The sequence below is a fragment of the Oryx dammah genome, unplaced genomic scaffold (assembly GCF_014754425.2).
Source record: "Oryx dammah isolate SB20612 unplaced genomic scaffold, SCBI_Odam_1.1 HiC_scaffold_23, whole genome shotgun sequence".
In the NCBI taxonomy this organism is placed as follows: Eukaryota; Metazoa; Chordata; class Mammalia; order Artiodactyla; family Bovidae; genus Oryx; species Oryx dammah.
This window is the reverse complement of record NW_024070207.1, coordinates 67,706,403-67,723,915: the sequence shown is the minus strand read 5'-3', so window position 1 is coordinate 67,723,915 and position 17,513 is coordinate 67,706,403. Positions and strand designations below refer to the sequence as shown.

The 17,513-nt window shown below is 36.5% G+C and overlaps 1 protein-coding gene across 7 annotated transcripts in view; it reads right to left on the bottom strand.

Moving 5' to 3' along the window:
* Positions 1-17,513, bottom strand: part of ATRX (ATRX chromatin remodeler) — a 293,493-nt gene that overhangs the window by 25,157 nt on the left and 250,823 nt on the right. For all 7 annotated transcript variants that reach the window (XM_040265641.1, XM_040265643.1, XM_040265642.1 and 4 more), the window contains 2 exons: positions 14,253-14,430; positions 12,763-12,957 (listed from right to left, as the gene is read on the bottom strand). In XM_040265641.1, coding sequence (XP_040121575.1) covers positions 12,763-12,957; positions 14,253-14,430 — 373 coding nt within the window. The remainder of the gene's footprint in view (positions 1-12,762; positions 12,958-14,252; positions 14,431-17,513) is intronic.

Below are 17,513 nucleotides of genomic sequence, written 5' to 3'. Positions count from 1 at the left end.
GATCAAATGCAGGTGAAACCACTTCTCTCTGTCATAATTTCATCACCTATAAACAGAAATAAACTCTACCAGCTTTGTAAGATGGCTATAAGAATTCAATGCTAGTAAAGCCCTTAATACAGTACGTTGCTGCTGGGAAAACTGGACAACTATGTGTTTAAAGAATGAAATTAGAACATTCTCTAACACTATGCACAATGCACTCAAAATGGATTAATGGCTTAAATGTTAAGACCAGATGCTATAAAACTCCTAGAGGTAAATACAGGCAGGACACTCTTTGACAGAAATCAGAGCAACATCTTTTTGGATTTGTCTCTGAGAGCAACGGAAATAACAATGAAACAAATGGGACCTAATTAAACTTAGAAGCTTTTGCACAGCAAAGGAAACCATAAACAAAATGAAGACAACATACAGACAGGGAGAAAATACTTGCAAATGATGCAACCAACAAGGTATTAATCTCCAAAATATACAAACAGCTTATATAGCTCAACATCAAAAAACAAACAACTTAATCAAAAAATAAGCAAAAGTTCTAAATAAACATTCTCCAAAGAAGACATACAGATAGCCAAAAAGCACATGAAAAGATGCTCAACACTGCTAATTACTAGAAAAATGCAAATCAAAATTACAATGAGGTATCACCTAACACTGGTTAGAATGGCTATCATCAAACAATCCGCAAACAATAAATGCTGGAGAGGATGTGGAGAAGAAGAAACTCTCCTATACTGTTGATGGGAATGTAAACTGGTACAGTTCCTATGAAGAACAGTATGGATATTCCTTAAAAAACTAAAAATGGAGCTGTCATATGATCCTGCAATTCCACTCCGGGAGAGAAAACCATAATTCGAAAAGATACACACACCCTAATGTTCACTGCAGCACTGTTCACAACAGCGAAGACATGGAAGCAACCTAAACATTCACTGACAGATGAATGGATAAAGATGTCACACACACACACACACACACACACACGAATATTATTCAGCCATAAAAAGAATGAAGTAATGCTATTTGCAGCAACATGGAAGGAGCTAGAGATTATACTAAGTGAACTAAGCCAGGCAGAGAAAGACAAATATATACCACTTATTTGTGGAATCTAAAAAAAAAATGATACAAATGAACTTGTTTACAAAACAGAAGGAGACTCAAAGACTTAAAACACAAACATGTTTACCAAAGTGGAAAGGGGGACCAGGGAAGGGATAAATTAGGAGACTGGGTTTAACATATATAGATAACTATATACAAAATAGGTAACCAACAAGGATCTACTGTATATCACAGGGAACTATACTCAATATTTTATAATAATCTATCCTACAAGTGAAAAAAATCTGAAAAGGAATATGTATACGTATGTGTGTGTGTGTGTGTGCATATATGTGTGTGTGTGTATATATCTCTCAATCACTACTCTGTGCACCTGAAACTAATACTGTAAATCAACTATACTTCAATAAAAAATAAATAAAAACTCTGACATATGCTCAAATATCCACATTTCAGAACCATGTACCTATTTTTCTTCTCATAGCATTGATCACTGTCATACTTTACATTTTATGTATTTATCGGTGGTGGTTTAGATGCTAAGTCGTGTCCAACTCTTGCAACCCCATGGACTGTAGCCTGCCAGGCTCCTCTGTCCATGGGATTCTCCAGGCAGAAATACTGGAGTGGGTTGCCATTTCCTTCTCCATATGTCTTTATTAATACCTTCTTTATCATCTCTCTCTCCCCACTCACACTGCAATGGAAGCTTCATAAGAGCAGGGCTTTTTGTCTGCTTTATGTGTTGCTGTAACCCCAGGATGTTGAACAGTGCCTGGCACATAATAGGTACAGAATACATTTTGGGGATGTGAATAAAAGTCAGCTTCCTCCCTCCCTCCTCTTATCCTATGAATAGAGGGTTTAAACTGTGTTTTCACTCGCTTCTTTCATAATTTCTGAAAGCTGGGAATAACTCAGGCTCTTTAAGACAGATTAGATGAACACACACCCACCTTCTGCCTAATTTTAAAAAATTCCAACCTAGATCTAGGCATTAAATAGTCACCAGCCTGCTTCACTTCTTTGTTTGGAATTAAGGAACCGTGAATTAATTTGTTCTCACTTTTAACTAAATTAAGGGCAAATGTCGCAAGTTCAGAAACACTGCCCCTGATCTAGTAGTGGAAGGACTTTTTCCTTAGTCGGTAGGAGGGGAAGGAATGCCTTTTAAAAATGCCAGCCATCAGATTAAAATGCCTTTGTTTTTGATGATTTACGTAAAAATTGTGCTCAACCTATTTTCAAAATTCCCATGTTTAATTGACATTGGAAGCAATAATAAAAGTCAAATTTTTATTTAAAAAAATAGTACTTGGCATAAAAACACTCAATAAACATTTTTACTGTTTTTTATTTTCTTAAATCAAAAGTTTAGCTGCTAATAACTAGGTGAATCATACTCCTATATACCTTGTACTCACAACAGCAGTGGACCTTGTTAAAAATACAGGTTCAACACTCAGAAATTGATTTAGTAAGTCTTGACCATTGGCTTAAAAAAAAAGTATTTACTTTTGGTTGCACTAGCCACTGCCTGCCTGTGGGCTTTTCTCTAGTTGTGGTGCACGGGCTTCTCATTGCAGTGGCTTCTCTTGTTGCAGAGCACAGGCCATAGGCACACAGGCTTCAGTAGTTGTGGCTCGTGGGCCCTAGAGCGCATGGGCCTAGCTGCCTGAGGCATGTGTAATCTTCCTGACCAGGGATCCAACCAGTGTCACCTGCACTGCAAGGCAGATTCTTATCCACTGTATTACCAGGGAAGTCTGACCATTGGCTTTTTTGTGGTGGTGGTGGAGTTGGGGAGAGATGTGCCACATGGCAGGTGGAAGCATAGTTCACCCACCAGGGATCGAACCTGTACCCCTACAATGGAAGTAGAAAGTCTTAACCACTGGACCACCAGGGAAGTCCCTGATTCAGTCAGTCTTGGATAAGCCAGGAATCTGCATTTTTATCAAGCTGTCAGGCGATTCTGATGCAGGTTAGTTCAAGGCATGTCAACCACTGCCTTAGCTTAGGACAAAAATGTATTTGTTCATTGTCACACTTTTATTGAATACATGCTATGTGCTAAGTATTATGCCAGGTACTGGGGATACAGTGATAAAGATACACTGATACAATCCCTGCCCACATAGGCTAGTAAGAAGCACATAACCTAGAGAGAACAGATGTATCTTTTAACTTGTATATAAATCCAAAGAGGTTATACCACTTAATTCACATTTACTAGATGCAAATCTGGCATTTTCAATTTCAGAATTTCCATGATCCATAGTGTTAGTGTTAGTCACTCGGTTGTGCCCGACTCTTTGCGACCCCATGGACTGCAGCCCACCAGGCTCTTCTGTCCATGGGATTTTCCAGGCAAGGATACTGGAGTGGGTTGCCATTTCCTTCTCTAGGGGATCTTCCCAACCCAGGGATCGAACCCGGCTCTCCTGCACTGCAGGCAGATTCTTTACCAATTGAGCTACAGGGAAACCCATAGTGGTAGGTATTTCTAGTGCTTCAAAAGGAGACATTTCTGGAAGTTTGCCTCCAATCCCCACCCTTCACTTCCAATGGAATTTCACATTCCACCCTCAACTGTGCCAGTAAGTTGTTGATGTTTCCATTTGTAGTGATTTGTAAGACAGCTTACTAGAGTAGGGAGGTTGCCATTTAGGGACATCATTGGTATCATGATCTCTTTAATCCAAATGTTTCCCCTAAAATGCTGGTTGACTTTGGCTCCTTAGTTTTTCTTGTTATAAGGTGAAAGTAGGATACAAAGCAGCACTATTCAAAAAAAAAAAAAATGATCGGTCTATTAACATGGATTTATTTTGTAGTTTGTATTAGTAAAAGAATACTAGAAACATACCTTCATTTTTAAAAATTACTACTACACTGTCACAGTTGGCTATAAGGTAGACAATTCCTTTAAAGTTGTATGTATTATTTAGGGGGGAAAAATCCTTGAGTGTTAAGAGTAATAGTTTATAGTCAAATGCATGATAACATCATGGGATGTGATTATCAGTGTTTAGTAATTAAATATTATTATATAATCTCTTCTTGATTATAACTGATCTCTAGGGGAGTTAAAGCCTCAAATACTCATCTCTTCTGCAGTCTAGCTGAGATTATTGCCTCTGCTCTCTAAATGTTTTTAGTCTTCTACTGATCTGTCATATGTCAAGCTAAATCTTTTAAGGATCAAAATCTCATATGACTCCTCTAAAATTCCAAAAATTTAAGTCTATACTTGTTTCAGAAAAATGAACCAGTATAATGGCATTATTAATGACAATTATAGAAGCAAAAATAGCAGCTAACATTTGAGCGCTTACTATGTGCTAGGCAGAGAGCTTGACATGGATTATCTCTTCTGTGAGGCATGTACTACTATTTTCTTACTTTCTTAAGGGAAGCAGGGCTTGGAAAACATATGCGGCTTGCCTAAAATTACACCCCAAAAGGGTGATTGGCACATTACTTGCAAAAGGGACGGGGCTTTAACCATTTGCTCTTTTTACTGGGCATCAACTATCCCAGCAAACACTGAGTGGGAGACTATTACAACCTACAAAGAAATGGTAAAATTACAACAATTTTTCTATAGTTTATTATGATTTTTGGTTGTCTGTTCTTATACAGATGAATAATAATAATCTTATGCCAGTGAATACAAATATAGAAAAAATATTAAAATTTGCTGTATTAAATAAGAAACATATTACACTTGTGATCAAAGAGGCAGCAAAGTAGGAGATAATGACATCAAAGCTCACATATGTGCTAATTATGAACATGGCTCCTTAGAGGTATGTGCACGTGTGCTACATTGCTTCAGTTGTGTCTGACTCTTTGCAAACCTATGGACTGTAGCCCACAAGGCTCCTCTGTCCATGGGATTCTCCAGGAAACAACACTGGAGTGGGCTGCCATGATGCCCTCCTCCAGGGGCTCTTCCCCACCCAGGGATCAAACCTGCATCTCATTATGTCTCCTGCATTGGCAGGTAGCTTCTTTACCACTAGTGCCACCTGGGAAGATCCCATAGAGGTACATGTCAACAAAAACTGCATTCATGTGCATACATGTGGTTAATAAGCTACAGGTTACTAATACTTGCTCTACAATTAAATGGGTCCTTTTGAACCTTTATTCTCAAAGGGTAAATTCAAGCAAGTTCCTGAAATCAGTAAATTAGCTATTTTACACTTCACATCAAATTATTTTAATAGAGTATATTTCTCTCTAATGTTAGAAATGACTAAGGTAAAACCTTATATTACCATCTGCTGGCTGATAAAACTGCACAATAACATCTCTGTTCAGAAAACTATGCTTTGAGCTATTAAAACTTGAATAAAGGACTAAAGACAAAGGGAGAAAATTGTACACAACACCAGCGTAGAGGAAGTAAAGCCTCACTTTCAGTACTTTACTTTAAATACTCATTTTATTTTCCCTATAATTATCAACATGCAGTCCATATTTAAAAAGACATAGGTAGCAAATGCTGGAAAAGGGAAGTGCAAAAAAATTTTCTATGCCAGTTTTACTGTCTTTGTTTTCTTAATAAAGGGTACAGAGCTTAGGCTGTATACCCACTGAAGAATATTATGAAATATGACCTTAATCAAGATTTTTAATTTCTGATATCTATATAATTCATAAGTTTATTACCAGGAAAGGTACTTTCCCCTAATATAATTTACATAAACATTTACAGAGGTCAGATATTACTTTGATATTCAAAAACAAACAGTTAAGAATCAATCAACACAACATTGTAAAACTATTTTCCTCCAATTAAAAAATAAATTAAAAAAAAAGAATCAGTGAACAAATCTTTATCACTAGAAACTTGTGTTAAAGGATTTATAGGTTTAGATCATTATGAAGTTGCAAAATGTCTGAGGAACACTATTACTCTGAACAACTTAAGAAATGCATTGGTAGACATGACACAGTAGACTCTAAAATCAATATATTTAAAAAATGGTTCCACAGAACTACAAGACCATTATATTTCAAAAAGGAAAAAGCAGCAGTACCAACAACAGCAATAAATCAATCAGGGTATTTAATAGAATATAATCCATGGGATGAGGTGATGAATAGAGCTAAGATAGCTGATTGAATATAGAACTGAAGACATGAATTAAAGCTCTAATTTTCCTCCTTTCACACATCTGCTTCATTTCATTTTTACTGCTTGCAAAAGTTAAGGCAAATTCTAACACAGATTTTCAACAATATATGGATCAATATGGAATAATAAAAATATAGTTAAATATCACTATAAAGGTGACTAGAGTTTCAAAAAAAGACCATATGAAAGTATTAATACTGTTTTATTCACTATAAATGAAAGGAGAAAATACAGTTCTTGCCTTTAAAGAACTGCAGAGATAAAAAGACAAGAAAAAATCTGGTGGTTAATAAACTGAAATAGTAAATCTAATTAGAAAGTGAAGAAGTAAAAGAAAGTAAACAAGAACAGAAATACAGAAAAGGAGTTATTATTGACTAAGAGGAAGTGAAGAGGCAGAAAGAGATGTAATAATCCCATATCAAGTAAGTTGAAAGTGACCACTTACAGAACTACCAAAGGACAAAGAAAAGTTAACTCAAAAAGGCATGCAATTTAATCATCAGTTAGATAATAGCAATTTGAAGGGGAAATGAAAATGTATCATTTTTAGTAGTCTTTCATCCTAAAAAAAAAAATATATATATATATATATATATATAAAGACAGATATATATAAAGACAGGTGTTTGCAATTGTACTATAATATAGTAGGAACCAACTTTGAAATGTTTTTAATAAGAGCAGGTTCAAACACTACTGCAAATATAAAAAACACCTATTTGTACCCAGTTCAGAGAGGAGTAATTTTCAAAATCCTGTTAAAGGAAATGAAAACCAAACAGTAGTGCACAAAGTTAAATGAAATTCAAAATACAAGCCCACAGAACAAAGTTAACATTTATTGAGTAACCACATTATGCCTGGTACTTCTCTACCCCCATTGCTACCACCTTACTTCAGGCCTACATTAACTCTCTCATCTGGATCACTGCACGGTAACAAGTATCTTAACATCCTTTTTTTTTTCTTTTTCTAAAATTTATTTGTTTTTAATTGGAGGACAACTGCTTTACAATGTTGTGTCAGTTTCTGCCATGCCTCAACATAAATCAGCCATAGGTATACACATGTCTCCTCCCTCTTGAACCTCCCTCCCACTTCCCACCCCATCCCGCTGCTCTAGATTGTCACAGAGCACCAGGCTGGTCTCTGTGTGCTATACCACAACTTCCCACTAGCTATCTATTTTACACATTAACATTCATTTTCTTTTCTCCTATCCATCCTGCACACTGACACCCAAAATGATTTTTCTTAAATGAAAATTTGATGTTGGTCTTTTGTTTAGAATTATTAAATGGGTCCCACAGCCTGTAACACAATGTCCAAACTCTCTTAACTTCTTTGATCTGAGTCCCATCCTCCTTTCCAGTCTTTTCTCTCACCTCTTCCCATGACCACCCTTACTTTATACTACTCTCTCTTTACACTCCATTTATTTTTAACTACCTGATGTTCCTGAAATTTGCAATGCTGATTTATGCACGTGTTTGTTTTTTCCTGCTCATCCTCTTGAAAGGCCTTCATCTTTTGCCCTCACAGCAATGCAAACAGCGACCACGTCTATTTTCAATATCAGTTGAAGTCCTCCTAATGTCAACTCCCCATCCCCAACTTTTCCAAGAAAGAACTGAATACTCCATCCTTTGAAATGGATGGTACAGGGTGCCTATACAGATTTCTATTACAGGATCCATAATTTTTATTGTGAAAGTGAAGTCGCTCAGTCGTGTCCAACTCTCTGCAACCCCATGAACTCCTCTGTTCATGGGATTTTCCAGGCAAGAGTACTGGAGTGGGTTGCCATTTCCTTCTCCAGGGGATCTTTCCCACCCAGGGATCGAACCCAGGTCTCCCACATTGCAGGCAGACACTTTACCATCTAACCAGGGAAGCCCCAATATATAAATAAATATATATATATTTGTATGTATAATATATAAATAGATATTTATTACATATGTATAACATAAATATATGTTTATTATATATAATAAATAATAAATATATGTATATACAATATATAATACATAAATATTTTCTTTATGTGAAGATATGCTTATTAGGGGCTTCCTGGGGACTCAGCAGTAAAGAATGAGACTGCAATGCAGGAGATGAGGGTTCTATCTCTGGGTCGGGAAGATCCCCTGGAGAAAGAAATGGCAACCCACTCCAGAATTCTTGCCTGGGAAGTCCCATGGGCAGAAGAGCCTGGCGGGCTATAGTCCATGGGGCTGCAAGAACAGTCAGACACGACTCAGTGACTAAACAAACAAGCAAAAAAAAATGCTTATTAAACTGTAGACTCCTTGGGAGCAGGAACCTAGTCTTATTTATCAATGTATCCTTACTAACCAGCATAATGATTGGCATGTTGCAGATACTTGCAAAGATTTTAACTAATTAATGAATAAGCTTCATTATTTAGGTTAAAGCTTTTTCACAGTCTACCAAAAGCTACAGTCAATCATCAGTAACTGAGTCCCATCATTTACCTGAAATGTCTGTTTAACTCCACAATCATCACCGTATTATAAGTCCTCATCCTGCATTCTAATGCCACACTGACTTTCCAAAAGCCCACATTCATCATATAAAACCCCATCCATGAACTTATAGTGAATGATATTTTAAATCCAAATGCCTGTTTGCCTTTAATGGTTCTCCATAAGCTGACCCTACCTTTATCTATCCAATTTCAACTCATCTGGTCAATTTCTTCATCATATCTTGAGTCTGGCACTTAAATTCTTACCTTTACTTTCACCCCAAATGTTTCATCCCACATTCATTCCTTATTCTTACCTAATGCAATTAAATATTAACCATCATTTATAGGCCAATCAGTCTAATTTTTTTTTCCATTAAACTTTACCCGAATGCTTTCCCCTTCATTTTTAAACCAAATACATTCAGTACCAGTCACATCAGCACTTTTGCTTTTAAGAATGTTACTTTTTCTCCCCAAGTAGACTATCATTTCCTTCAGGTAAATCATATATACATCTTATTATATTTCCTTTCAGATCCCTGACAAGTCTTAGTTACTGTGATAGCAAGCCATCATAATATGGTACAGTTTTAAAAAACTTTTCCAAAGCTTTTTTTAAACTAAAAAACATCCTCTCTTTAAATAAAATCTTATGTGGCAGCCAAATATATAAAAGCAATAAAAGGGGAGGGACTCTGAAATGAGGCATAGGGCTTAGAGTGCTGCCTGTCTGGCCTTTCCCTACTCGCTTAGCCATGGTGTAGCCCTGGAACACCTCTGTAAATCTTCTGGGGCTCCTTGGAATACAATTTGAAAACTACTGTGTTCAAGTTCTAGCTCTGACACTTATTGCCCATGTATCCTGAGGTAATCAAAGACTCTCTAAGCTTCAGTTTCCCAAGATAATGAATATGCATGAGAAAAGCCTTTGTAAACTTGAAGGCCATATATGTAAATGAGTAATTTACTATTTTGCAAGCCATGAGTTAAACTGGTTATATTATACAATGTTAACAATAGTTGTATGACATATTGGTACTGACTGTGAAAGCATTCTATATTTTAAAATCCAGCTTTATTTAAAATAAAATAAAGCATTCTAAATATCATTCAATTCTGGGAATCCCAGGTCCTCTTCCTTGTTTCTTGTACTTAGAATTAACTTTTTAATCTTGATTTGGGGGCAATAAAGTGTAATGATTAAAGGATATGTTTTTGAGTTGGGCAGACTTGAAGACCAGCTTTAGTACTAATTAGGTGAGTAAACTTGGATAAGTTACATAATTCTCTCCAAGCCTTAATTTCCTCATCTAGAGAAATGAAAACATCACTATCAACTTTTTAGTTGCTGCTAGACTAAGAAAAATAATCTGAACTAAATTATTTAGTAGAGTATGAAACCCAGTAAGTTAACTATTATTTTCCCTTGGGAAGAGCCATGGGAGAGTTGAAGCACTTTGCATCAAAGTAGCATTACTTTTTTTTCTTGGGCAAAGGGTCATGCCACTAAAAACAAAACACAGTAAGTAAAATGTAGATGAAAAAACATGACACCTTTCACAACTCAGCATGCCAAGTTATAAAACAGATGGTTTCTTTCCAGACATCCTATAACAATTAAATAGCATTTCTTTCTTGTCTTGTCCGTTTAAATACACCCTCCCCATGTACTACAAAGTCATCAAATTATCAGTAAATGTTTATCAAATTAAACAGATTTCCTACAATCAGAAATTTACCACATAACAAATAATTTCAAAGCAACTATCCCTTTACAAATTGGAATAGTGGCTTCCTATGAGAAATACTGCTAATCATGGGCTATTTCTCAAAAAACTTAAGAGTTTAAGTGTAATTTTAGGAAAAATGCTAATTAAACATGAAGTCAACTGAAAAGGGAAACTTCACTAGCTTTAAAATTATAAACATAAATATGTGCAAGTCCTTAAAAGAATACTCTTTGTCACACAAAATTACGTACCTGACAGAAAAGGGATATAAGTTAAATAAAACAAGGCAAGTACACACTATGCAATTTTTTTTTTAAGTAAAGGTGTATGTACCAATATGGAAAGATCTGCAAGAAACATCTAGGTGAAAAGAGCAAGTTGCAAAAGAGTGTGTATGGTATGAGTCCATTTGAGTTTGTGTGTTTTTAAAGATATACAAACCTGTTTGTACACAGAAAATTTTCCAAAGACTATTCAAGATCCCTACTCACATTCTGTTATATAATTAACAAAGGAAGCCAAACCGCTATCAATTTAATATACTATAACATGGAAATTGAAATGATTCTTTAAAGTATTAAAAAAATGATAGATTTAACCTTCATGTGGCCCTAAGCAAAGTGAAGTCAAGTCAAAGTCGCTCAGTAGTGTCCCACTCTTTGCAACCCATGGACTGTAGCCCACCAGGTTCCTCTGTCCATGGAATTCTCCAGGCAAGAATACTTGAGTGGGTTGCCATTTCCTTCTCCAGGGGACCTATCTGACCCAGGGACTGAAAGTGGGTCTCCTGCACTGCAGGCGGACTTGTTACCACCTGAGTCACCAAGGAAGCCCATGAGGCCCTAAGCTATTATCAAAGAGATTTGATAGAGACTGTCATAAAAACTCTTTCCTAAATGCTCCATCAGTGAACTTTAAGTGGAAAAACAGCTCACTGATTAGAAAAACAAAATATTGGGACTACCCTGGCTGTCCAGTGGTTAAGACTCCATGCTCCCACTGCAGGGAGCATGGATTCGATCCCTGGTTGGGGAACTAAGGTCCCACATGCTGTACAACTTGGCCATTCAAAAAAAAAAGACAAAAAATATTTGTTAATATAGACAAAGGTCACTAAAATTTTCCTAAATGTTTAATATTCATGTTATTTTAACTGATATATACACTGAGAATTAACTGAAGAAATCACTGATTTATATTAACATTTGAAATATTTATTCCTATTACCTTTTAAAATGAAACTGGTCAAGTCATATGAAGAACTAAGATACTGTTGAGTATTTGCCTTTTTTTTTTTTTTTAACAAATGATTGAAGTGACTTTGGTAAAGTGACACTGTAACCTGTTAGCTGCTTTCCCAATTCTCTTAACAGCTACATGGAACTTTACATGCTTAAATTTGAAACCAAGACAATAGGAAAAGAACCTCCCCTAATAATCCCCCCTAAAATGACATTTTAGATAATCAGAATAGGTTTGAGTGAGTGAGTGACTGAGTGTGAGTGAAGTTGCTCAGTCGTGTCTGACTCTTTGAGACCTCATGGACTGTAGTCTATCAGGCTCCTCCAGCCATGGGATTTTCCAGGCAATAGTACTAGACTGGGTTGCCATTTCCTTCTCCAGGGTATCTTCCTGACCCAGGGATCGAACCTGGATCTCCCTCACTGTAGACAGATGCTTTACTGTCTGAGCCAGGTTTAAATACATATAACACATATGATTTTCTCTTGTGTATAACAGGCTCTTATCTAAGAACAGTGGACCAGAAAAGAGATGTAGATACTGTTCCTGGCTTTGTCACTTATTAGCTGAAAACTAGGCAAGTCATTGAATGCCTCTGACACTAAGTTTCTCCACCTATAAAATGAGACAGGTCTCTTTTCCAAGTATGAAAGTCGTGTGTTATGACAGTGAAAAATACAAGTAAGAGACACTTATTTGCTGATTCTTAATTGCTATATGACAACAAAAAATGCTAAGGAAGAGACAATTAAATCTCATATATAATTATTAAAATTATGTATGCCCTCTACTAAAGATTATTAAAAGAGAACCATACTATGTCTTTAAGGTTTCTACTCAGAAATCCTTTTCTGCAGGGCTGAATTTTTTATTTGGCATAAAATATGTATTTCAGATTACACTATCTTTTGTGGTACTATGTGGAGAACTGATCTCTCATTTAAATACAATTTTATTCTCTTTGAAAAATTCTGAAACATAGCCTTAGTCAGATGAATAACTTTCACAGTAGTAATAAAATTTCCTTGATCTCTATTAAGCTTTTTTTTAAGCTAATATTCTACGATGTTTACCTTTGGCAGCATGGGAGTATCCCTTTTCTTCTTCTTTTCTGAATTAGGGTCATCTAACAAGTCTGGCTCAAAGGTATAAAGTTCAGTCAGCTCATTCATGGTAAAATGACGTTCAACTTGCTGTTGATCAACAACTCGAAAAGACAGTGACTGCTTAGTTACTTGCCGATCATAAATCTTATCTTCCATGGTTCCCTTCATAAAAAAGAATGAACAATACACAAATTTTATAAACATGAAACTTATTCAAGAAGAAATATATAGTTATTGATTTATATGAAATAGCAAAACTTGATAGCAATATACTGCCATGAAGCAAATTTTATGAGCAATGTTGCTTAATTCATGAGATTTTATTTTCTGTTCAGAGTAGTTTATGTTGATGAGAAATAAAACGATATTACTGGTAATAATCCTAAAATTTCTGACCAATATGCATTAATGTATTGCTTTATATATTTCCATACTTGGTGAAAGAACGAGAGCAGTCAGATACCAAGGTAAACAGAATAAGAGTACATGAAATCAAACTTTAGGGGGTTATTGATGTAAGAACCCAACAGGACAGTTTAATTCTTTTTCAGTGGAATATAACATGCTCTCAACAATCACTATAAACTGACTTTATGTACAGACTTACTTTCTATAACTTCAGAACAAAAAATTAATAACTACAATGCCATATCTATTATATATTCTATATAACATTCTGAAGTAGAATGTAAAGGAGCTCTTAAATAACAGGAAAGAGTTTACAGTGTAGTTTACAAACTATATTATGTACTCTTATGTATGACCAAAGATCTACCAATAAAACCCAGTCTCTGGTTGAGAAGCCCAGATTTGGAGGATGGTAGACAAGGTAGCATCTGTTCCCAAAGAAGATGTAACAGTTAAAAGGGCAACTTGATTCTATAAACCTATATAACATTGAACTACATCCACTTCTTTGATTTCATTTCCTTTCCTTAAATTTCAGTTTCTGTTTCTTAATACCTGAGTTTATATTTACAGGAAATTAATATTCTTGACTAGAAATATTAAATATTCTTTGTAATGATTCTTTGTTATTATAATACATTGTTTCTTCTTATTTAACCACACTCTTCAACTAAGAGATCATCTAGTGCCACTGAAAACAATGATCATTTGACCTTCACATCTATAAGCAAATTAGATTTAGTTACTGGCTTTTCTATGCATAGTAAGTAAAAGAATTATAAATGTTTAACTTTCTTCAACTAGCATGAAATTGCTAAATCTGTATATTCATGCAAATTCATCTCAATCTGAGAAATTAGAGACCTGGACAAACTACAAAATAGAAAATCATGAGAGGTAAAAATTAACTTATATTGCTTTAAGAACAGGAATGATATTTTCAACTTTGTTTGTCTCTCTACAATGCATGTATAGTCTGAATTTCAAAAATATTGTCAGTTTCACCCAATCTTTCAATATGAAAAAGAGAATATAAATTACAAGCCCACCTGAGCTAAGAACCTATATACATAGACAGGTTTAGTTTGTCCAAAGCGATAAACTCTGAATATACTCTGGATGTCATAAGATGGATTCCAAGAAGCATCAAATATAATCACTCGATTAGCAGCTACCAGATTAATTCCAAGAGATCCTGCTTTGGTAGAAATGATAAATAATCGCCCTCTGAAAATGAAAACACATAAAAAAAATGTTTAGAGATCAGTGATTAACAGATATTTTATTTAAGATATGACTTTTTAATTCTAAGGCAGTTTTTTGAACAATCATGAGTTCAGAGAATTCGTTACTTGCTTACTGATGAAAAGGACAAGTCTAAGGAGTTGGAGTTACGATTTATATGCCCCAAAAGAATTGTAGTGCTGTAACATGAGATAGTCTGATATAGGAATAAAGATAAATATGGAAATCACATGTTTACAATGTATTCAAGATATTTACTTACAGATTTCTCAGTAAATGTAGAAAATGTATGTATAATTCAAAAAATGTGTTCAGTGCTGGAGCAGCTGTGAAGAGATGCCCCATGTCCAAGGAAAGAGAAACCCAAGTAAGATGATAGGTGTTGCAAGAGGGCATCAGAGGGCAGACACACTGAAACCATAATCACAGAAAACTAGTCATTCTAATCACACTAGGGCCACAGCCTTGTCTAACTCAACGAAATCAAGCCATGCCCTGTGGAGCCACCCAAGATGGGCGGGTCATGGTGGAGAGGTCTGAAAGAATGTGGTCCACTGGAGAAGGGAATGGCAAACCACTTCAGTATTCTTGCCTTCAGAACCCCATGAACACTATGAAAAGGCAAAATGATAGCATTAAAGAGGAACTTCCCAGGTTGGTAGGTGCCCAATAAGCTACTGGAGATCAGTGGAGAAATAACTCCAGAAAGAATGAAGGGATGGAGCCAAAGCAAAAACAATACCCAGTTGTGGAAGTGACTGGTGATAGAAGCCAAGGTCCGATGTTGGAAAGGGCAATATTGCATAGGAACCTGGAATGTTAGGTCCATGAATCCAGGCAAACTGGAAGTGGTCAAAGAGGAGATGGCAAGAGTGAACGTCAACATTCTAGGAATCAGTGAACTAAAATGGACTGGAATGGGTGAATTTAACTCAGATGACCATTATACCTACTACTGTAGGCAGGAATCCCTTAGAAGAAATGGAGTAGCCATCATGGTCAACAAGAGTCCGAAATGCAGTACTTGGATGCAATCTCAAAAATGAAAGAATGATCTCTGTTCGTTTCCAAGGCAAACCATTCAATATCACAGTAATCCAAGTCTATGCCCCAACCAGAAACGCTGAAGAAGATGAAGCTGAACGGTTCAATAAAGATCTACAAGACCTTTAAGAACTAACACCCAAAAAAGATGTCCTTTTCATTATAGGGGACTGGAATGCAAAAGTAGAAGTCAAGAAACACCAGGAGTAACAGGCAAATTTGGCCTTGGAATACAGAATGAAGCAGGGCAATGGCTAGTAAGAGTTTTGCCAAGAGAACGCACTGGTATTGCAAACAACCTCTTCCAACAACACAAGAGAAGACTTTACACATGGACATCACCAGATGGTAAACACCGAAATCAAATGAGTTATATTCTTTGCAGCCAAAGATGCAGAAGCTCTTATACAGTCAACAAAAACAAGACTGGGAGCTGACTGCAGCTCAGATAAGTTCAGTTCAATCGCTCAGTCATGTCCAACTCTTTGCAACCCCATGAATCGCAGCACGCCAGGCCTCCCTGTCCATCACCAACTCCTGGAGTTCACACAGACTCATATCTATTGAGTCCGTGATGCCATCCAGTAATCTCATCCACGGTCGTCCCCTTCTCCTCCTGCCCCGAATCCCTGCGAGCATCAGAGGTTTTTCCAATGACTCAACACTTCTAATGAGGTAGCCAAAGTACTGGAGTTTGAGCTTTAGCATCATTCCCTCCAAAGAAATTCCAGGGATGATCACCTTCAGAATAGACTGGTTGGATCTCTTTGCAGTCCAAGGGACTCTCAAGAGTCTTCTTCAACACCACAGTTCAAAAGCATCAAATATTCAGCACTCAGCCTTCTTCACAGTCCAACTAGCACATCCATACAAACCACAGGAAAAACCATAGCCTTGACTAGACGGACCTTAGTCGGCAAAGTAATATCTCTGCTTTTGAATATGCTATCTAGGTTGGTCATAACTTTTCTTCCAAGGAGTAGGCGTCTTTTAATTTCATGGCTGCAGTCACCATCTGCAGTGATTCTGGAGCCCCCTAAAATAAAGTCTGACACTGTTTCCACTGTTTCCGCATCTAATTCCCATGAAGTGATGGGACCAGATGCCATGATCTTCGTTTTCTGAATGTTGAGCTTTAGGCCAACCTTTTTCGCACACCTCTTTCACTTTCATCAAGAGGCTTTTTAGTTCCTCTTCACTTTCTGCCATTAGGGTAGTGTCATCTGCATATCTGGGGTTATTGATATTTCTCCCAGCAATCTTGATTCCAGCTTGTGCTTCTTCCAGTCCAGCGTTTCTCATGATGTACTCTGCATATAAGTTAAATAAGCAGGGTGACAATATACAGACTTGACATACTCCTTTTCCTATTTGGAAGCAGTCTGTTGTTCCATGTCCAGTTCTAACTGTTGCTTCCTGACCTGCATATAGGTTTCTCAAGAGGCAGGTCAGGTGGTCTGGTATTCCCATCTCTTTCAGAATTTTCCACAGTTTATTGTGATCCACACAGTCAAAGGCTTTGGCATAGTCAATAAAGCAGAAATAGATGTTTTTCTGGAACTCTCTTGCTTTTTCCATGATCCAGCGGATGTTGGCAATTTGATCTCTGGTTCCTCTGCCTTTTCTAAAACCAGCTTGAACATCAGGGAGTTCACGGTTCATGTATTGCTGAAGCCTGGCTTGGAAACTCTTGAGCATTACTTTACTAGCATGTAAGATGAGTGTAGTTGTGTGGTAGTTTGAGCAATCTTTGGCATTGCCTTTCTTTGGGATTGGAATGAAAACTGACCTTTTCCAGTCCTGTGGCCACTGCTGGGTTTTCCAAATTTGATGGTATATTGAGTATAGCACTTTCACAGCATCATCTTTCAGGATTTGAAACAGCTCAATTGGAATTCCATCACCTCCACTAGCTTTGTTGGTAGTGATGCTTTCTAAGGCCCACTTGACTTCACATTCAGGATATCTGGCTCTAGGTGAGTGATCACATCATCATGACTATCTGGGTCGTGGAGATCTTT